Genomic DNA, 7,471 nt, shown 5'->3' with positions numbered 1-7,471 from the left:
TGGATCAAATCAAAGCCATAGTAGTAAGAGCCAATTTTCATAAATTTTTGTTTTAAAAATCTAAGTCCATTTTGAAATAAAAGTTTAAAGGCTTAATTGCAGTTTTGATTACCTTATTTTAATTGAATTACGAAAATAATTCTTCTATTTTATTTGTCTAAAGTTTTTGTCCACAAACAAAATCTTAGTCTAAAGTTTGATAAAATGTCAATTTTTTAATGACGTGTCAAAAAAAATAATGAGAAAGATTTCATATGAATTAATTATATTTTATTATTATTCTTAATTTATAAAACACATTTTCTATTTTTAAAAATACATTTTTATTTTTAAAAACATATCTCATATTTTATTATATCATTTAATAACAAAAAAAAAAGAAAAAAAACACATTCTTATTCTAATCCATAATTTCATTCTATTCCAATGCTCCTTCTAATCCCTAATTTCATTTCATTCTATTCTATTGCACTCCTCCTCCTCCTCATTCTTCTTAGAACTACAAATTACATAAGTAATTATCTAATAGCAATAAGTGTAAAATATCTTTTGAAGTAAATATTGGTTTCAACAGGAAGTGTAGAACACATCATAGTGAAAATATTTTTTGAAATACCTTTGATGATTTTGTACGGCTTGTGATTGCAACAATCACAACCGTGCGATACTTAAACTGAATATAGGTTCTGGTTTAAACTACATATTGAAGAAGAAGAAGGAGGAGGAGGAGAAAGAATGAGAAGAAGGAGATGGAATAGAATGAAATTAGTGATTAAGGATTAGAATATGATGTATCTTTTTTTTTTTTTTATTTAATATTTTTGTAATTAAATGATATAATAAAATAGAAATTGTGTTTTTAAAAATAAAAAATGTGTTTTAAAAATTAAGAATAATAATAAAATGTAATTAATCTATATGTAATCTTTCATATCATCTTTTTTTTTTGATACATCATTAAAATAAATGACATTTATTAAATTTTAGACTAAAATTATATTTAGAGACCAAAATTAAAGACAAATAAAATGAGATAATTATTTTCGTGATTAAACTAAAATAAAAAGACCAAAATGTAATTAAGTCAAAATTAAATTATGAAGGTAAGTCGGAAAGTTCTTCCGAACAAAGTTACAATTTACAAATAAAGGTCCACTACAATAATTGTTATTGTAATGTTAATGTTTTTCAGACCTCTAGGATGATTATTGTTATCTATCTTTTCATCCATATTTTTCTCAATATTTATAATATAAAAAAATATAATATAATAATAATAATTATAGTCTTCAAAAGATTAATTCAGTAATTTGAATTGCGACACAGATGCATTAGTAAGAATTAAATATAAGGTTGTATTTAAGCAATTTAATACATATAAATTAATCTAAATCGATCAAACTTTCGTTACATTACATTATTACATACAATTCAATTTCATCGTACACACCTTTGACATTGTGCATGAAATTGGTGCTTTTAGTTTCAAATTCGTCATTCACTTTCCCTTTTTCCATTTTAATTTAAGAATGGAAACATTTAAGCAATAAAGTCAATTAAACTTAACCAAGATATTAATTACTCACACTAACATATGAACATAATTTTTTTTAGTGTGAAACATAAACTTTGATAAACAATTTTTCTACCGATTATCAGTCAAATCAAACCAAATTTGCTTGAACACTTTGATAATAAGTTCATGATACTCATCTGAATTAAGAGAAAGATAACAAGCAAGAAGATCTTCCAAATCCTTTGATGTCCTTATGTTGTTCTGCACAATCATCTCCACCATTGATTCTCTGAAATCTCTTTGAGGATTCATCGATGATTTCACAATTGCGAAGCTATCCGATAAGCTTCTCCGGTTGCTTGAATCATTCGACACGCTTTTCCTGCCATGTCCTTGAATTTTCCTGCTTGAAATTCTTGGTGAATTGATCCTAAGCTTCACACCTGGTGAACTCAATGAAAATCTTCTACTTGGTGTGTTTGTGTTGATGTTGTTCTTTTCTTCCTTCAAAATCTTGACTTTTAGTGACCCTTTTATGTTTTGTTGTTGATTTGAAGCCATTTTGCTTCTGGGTTTTGGTTCTTTCTTCTTTGCATATTTCAACAAGTCATTGAACTTTTCTGGTTTGGTCACAATTGGTGGAAGTTGCATGAGTTCTGAAAATGAATCATACCCATTTAGTTTATCATCTTTTCTTGCTATGGAATTGTTGTCAACATCGATTATGATGTCATTTGTGTTGTGTAGTAGCATCTTGCAATTGCAAAGTGTAACCTTTTCATCAAATGTCACAGTTGGAAGAAGAACACGGTCTGTTCTGATTTCTGGGTCAGGGGATTCTGTTTCTTCAGAGCTATCAAATGGAGATGAAGTTGAAGTTTTTGGTGTTCTTCTTTTTGGTCTTTGTTTTGATGATTTTCTTGGTGGTTCAGATAGTAAATTTGTGTCTAAGAGTACATTTTGGTTTTTGTTTGTTGTTGGTGGTGAAGTGTTGTAGATTCTATTGCTTGTTTGGTTAAGCTCTCTTGTAAAGTAGTAAGATTTTCTTGGATTGTTTTGGTGGGGTTGGTTTGATTTTGATGATGAGTGTGTGGTTGAGGTTGTTGAAGAAGATTGTTGTTGCTTTTTCTTCCTTTGTTGTGTTGGTGTTTGATTTCTTGTTGTTCTTCCTCCCATATCCTTAAGCTTGTAAAACCAAGCATTAGGCATCATATCTGACAATTTGAACCTATAATTCCCCATCACCTCTTTTCACTTAGTACTAGTGTTTATGACTCTTTTGTGTGTGTCTGTATTTGTGAAGATTGAAGAAGTTGTGTTGTGTGATTTCTAACTCTCTCTGTGATGAGTGAAGGATGTGATCATGGTACCTCCATTAGTGTATTTGAGTTGGCACTCTTTGGTATTGTGAGATAAATAGAAAGGAAATAGAGTGAGGAGACTTTTGGAATAGGAGGTAGGGCTTAATGGGGTCCACAAGAGAAGAAAAAGGTGGGAGGAAAAAAATTAAGTAGGGTTGAAGTGGTTAATGATCTTATTAGTAAATAAAAATATTACCTAATCCCAAAAAAATTTAAAATAAAAGTTTACTTACTACTTTAAAAAGTATCACCAAAATGGTTTAAAGTTGAAATACCTTTTTTTTTTTGAGTCACCTACATGAATGAGAAAGTTTTGTATGGTTATAATTATTTGGAATTATTTAGACACATAAAAAAAATAGAAAGAAACAAAAAAAATTAAGTAATGTCTAATTTTAAAATAATTAAATAATTATGTATTTGGGCGTATATGCGCTCAAATAATGTGTCTAAATGTTTGTGACCAAACAAATATTTTTCTAAGTCAAGAGCTGAAGAAATAAAGTAAATCTTGTTTGATTAGTCAAATTATGGATTAGTCTCGTAGTCGGTTCAAATAGTTAAATTTGGGGAGATATGACTCAAATGATTACCGCGAATCATACTTAAAAATCATTTGAAATTTTAACAATAATCGATGATAAAAATCTCTCATTTTACATTTGAGAAATGCGTTCCTTAAAATTCAATTCACTAAATCAACATCAATCAGATCATTTTCTCAATTGTAAATACAAAGAGAATCGTTTATTTATACTTTCAAAAATTAGAGTCGATCATTTTTAAAATTTCAAATAATTTTTAAATATTGACCTCCAATATATTAAGCCAACTTTAAAATTTGCCCTTTGAATGTATATAGGATTCCCCTGCAGATAATTTAGTCTTTATAGGCCTCTGAAACAAGGTTTAAATATACATATAACCTTAAAGTAGAGCAACAACTAACACAAAAATATTATCTGTGCCCTTTGCAATATTTGGAGAGGTTTCCTTGCTAGTGCTTGTGACCTGAAAACAGACACTAACACTAACAAAGAAAAACTGAGTCAGATAGACCAATTGGTTATGTACTCAGATGTAAAGTAAAAAGCATGCTACTTTTATAAGTGGTAGAAATGCTATTTTGTTGAAAGTTCATTGGATTATTATATTCAGCTAGCAATGTTAATTTGGTTAAAAATTTGTTCTCAAGAGAAAGAGAAAAAGAAGACACATAGATAACTGTTCAAAAGAGTGAAGCTTTCAGGATTGGAAGCTTGTTGCGTGGGTCAGTATTACTTGCATTTAATTTTGGAAATATTTTTAGTGGCCCATATAATAGAAAGATTGTATAAATTTGGATTACTCTACTTTTTTTGTTATATTCTTTTCTTATGACTATTTCCCTTTCATGCTTATGGAAATTACAACGTGGGCTTGTTACATTGTGATATGAGTCTTAGTTTGGCCTTATCACTCTATATATCCATCATTTTCTTGGAAAACTCTTGATGTGTCATGTCTCTTTAGGTAAGAAAAGGAATCAACTTTCAACCAGTTGAAGTGAAATGAAATACAATAGATTCCCATAATGCAGAACATATGTACGAGGAAAAAAAAGTTTTAATTAAATACGTTTTTTTAGTATGTATGTAATAGTATATTTTTTACAAATTATTTGATAAAATTAAATTATATTTTTTAAGCCAAATTATACTTGTAAACCAGGAAAAGTATACCACCCTTCAAATATCTCAATCCTGAAAAATATACCAAAATACTTTTTATATGTGTAATCAAATATTTTATGTTATATTATTTTTCTTTTAAAATAATACATGTTTAAGTTTCTTCTATGTGTAATGTTTATTGTTATCACTAAAAAAAATATAGGTTTAATTGCAGTTTTGATCCATCTATTATTACCAATTCATGAAATTAGTTCTCTTATTTTTAAAATCGATAGTTTTGGTCTCTTTTATATTTTTGAACTAAAAAATGGTGATTTAACATATTTTTAAGGACATGACATAAAATTAAATAATATAAAACTATTTCGATACATTAATTATTCGCATGTAGTTAATTAAATTAAAAATATAAAAAAATTATGCAGTTGAAATATAAGTTTTTATAACGTTTTATTTCAATTTTATAGGTATTAATCATTCTACATCATCCTATCATATGTCACATTATTTAAAATATCTCACGTCATCATTTTTTAGTTAAAAAATAAGAAAAATAGACCAAAACAGTCGACTTTTAAAATAAGAGCATCAATTTCGTGAATCAGTAAAAATATAGGATTAAAATTGAAATTAAGCCAAAAATATATGCAAGCGGGTCTCTGGACGATCTACAAGGATACAAACATGAGAAAAATCCCTTGAGGAAAACGAAAAAGGGAGTGAAGACAATTGGATGGCAGGATGTACTCACTATTTTTAATCAAAAAATATAGGATATATGTACTTACTGATCATCCATTAAAGAGATTATCGCGCTAACAACATTAGATGGACTCGTGCCATTGTGAATATGAGCTAATTATTATCGACTATATTTTTCATCATGACTGTAATGTTTTCGTAATAATTGGGAAGGTACAACTAATTTCTTGAATCTGGTTTAGAACTAAATATGCTAATTTTGTATATGATTTTATTTTTGGTGCCTCCACTCTAGAGTGTGTAATGTGTTTGGGATGTAGTAATTTCTAGAGAGTGTTTTGTGTTGATTGGGTAACATGCTTGAGTAGTGTAATTTGTAGAGGATTTCGGTTGGTTGTTTTCATGTAACAAACTCTTGTATTTCTTTGTACTAAAAATATTTTTTTCCTTTTGATACTAATATTAACAATTTAAAAAAAAAATCGTTATCAATTGAATTAACCTATATTTTAAATAATATAATATAATTTTAATGTAAATAAGAAAGAGATATTTTTGACTCATAAAAAAAAAATCATAAATAAAAATAAATCATATACTTCGATCACTGTCACTTTCTATATTAAATTAAAAATTTAGTTTCTTTAGAAATGAGAAACAAAACTTTATTTTTGCTGGGACTAATATCATAGATGTTTAAAAACATATTTAAGTTTGGGGGAAATGAACTTCAATCAATCAGATTGCTAGGCCTAGGTGACCTAGTGACCAATACTAGAATTTGAAATTGACAAATTGATATCCATAAAGCTTCGAATCATGAATGATCATATTGGTACACACTGTACAATAATCATACATGGAAATTAATGTTGATTACTAAACTTGTAAATTTACATTGGGAACATAATTGGAACAATTATTACATTACTCAGGTGCAAAAAATATAATGGCATCAAAGTTATGGATATGGTACATTTTTTATTTCTTCCTAAAATCATATAGGTTGAGAAGATGAGCCTTTGCTACTTTGCCTAAAGTTTTGAGGGTAATGGTTGAAACTGGTCAACTGGTCCCCTTCCTATAAGTCCGTAGAAAGGTACAAGACCACAACACCATAGGCCACCCTAACGGATTGAGTAGTGTTTGGTGTCTAAATTGGGTTTAAAATCAAATTGAGAAAGAGGGGTTTTGGGGGGTGGGGGTGTGTGGGGACCAAAGAGTGTTTCTATCATGGGTTAAAAATATTGAGATTGTTTGTAATTTTAGGAAGGACAACATGTATCTTGTGATGAATAATCCACATTGTTTTCTTCCTTTTTTAGTATCATGAAGGGAAAGCTTGACCCTAATCCAATGTTAAGGCTTTTCATTGTTTTATACATGTGATGTTTTGATTGGTAGGAATGTGATGTTATTAATTTTTATAGGTAAAGTGTTTCACCTTTAAAGTTTGGACTCGGATGAAAATGGAGGAAAATATTTACCCGTTTTGAAAAACTATTTTAGGTTTAAGAGATTTTAGACGTGTATCAAAAAAATTAATTTAATTTTTTAAAATAAAAATAAAATTCTCACTCCTATTAAATGAGATTACATGTGTTTTGAAAAATTTAGTTAAAGTTTGTAGTGTAAAACTCTTATATGATTGAGATTTTTTTACTTCAAACACTTTTATATTTTAGAAAATTTAATTTAATTTTGTTTATCTTAAAAATTTAATTTAAATTTATTAATATACAAAAACTTTTCATTGTACAAGATTTTAGATGTGTGTTCCGAAAATTTAATTTGAATTTTTCAAAAGACATTCTATTTAAGAATTTGTTTCTTGAATTTTTAATTTTATATATATTGTTAAAGGGTAATTAAAGAGGTTTATGGATATAAGAATATAATTGTGGGATATGGAGTAAATATTTAAAACGGAGAAGATCAATTCCTCCTATTGGGCCGTTTATTATATTGTGTTGTGATTCTTATCACGTATTGTAGTTTGTAGGGCCAAAGAAAAAATGATTGTCCAAGAAGACGGACCAAAGGGAGAATAAAAGGTGATGGTTCATTCTGCCTGCTATAGTTGTTGGTGTTTTATCATATACTATGATTTCATAGTGAAAAATATCGATTTGGTAGTAAAAAATAATACTATTAAATTTATTAAAAGTTTTAATTTAATAGTATTTTTTTATATATTTAAAATAAATAAACAACCATCA

At 27.8% G+C, this 7,471-nt stretch overlaps 1 protein-coding gene across 1 annotated transcript; it reads right to left on the bottom strand.

Moving 5' to 3' along the window:
• Positions 1-1,341: 1,341 nt before the first annotated feature.
• Positions 1,342-2,939, bottom strand: LOC101493488 (transcription repressor OFP1-like). Its single transcript, XM_004492490.4, has one exon. It carries the CDS (start codon positions 2,756-2,758, stop codon positions 1,646-1,648), a length of 1,113 nt encoding a protein of 370 aa, XP_004492547.1. The 5' UTR covers positions 2,759-2,939; the 3' UTR covers positions 1,342-1,645.
• Positions 2,940-7,471: the final 4,532 nt, after the last annotated feature.

Source organism: Cicer arietinum, chromosome 3 (genome assembly GCF_000331145.2).
Source record: "Cicer arietinum cultivar CDC Frontier isolate Library 1 chromosome 3, Cicar.CDCFrontier_v2.0, whole genome shotgun sequence".
NCBI lineage: Eukaryota > Viridiplantae > Streptophyta > Magnoliopsida > Fabales > Fabaceae > Cicer > Cicer arietinum.
Note: the sequence above shows the minus strand (reverse complement) of the source record. Positions and strands in the feature narration are given on the sequence as shown.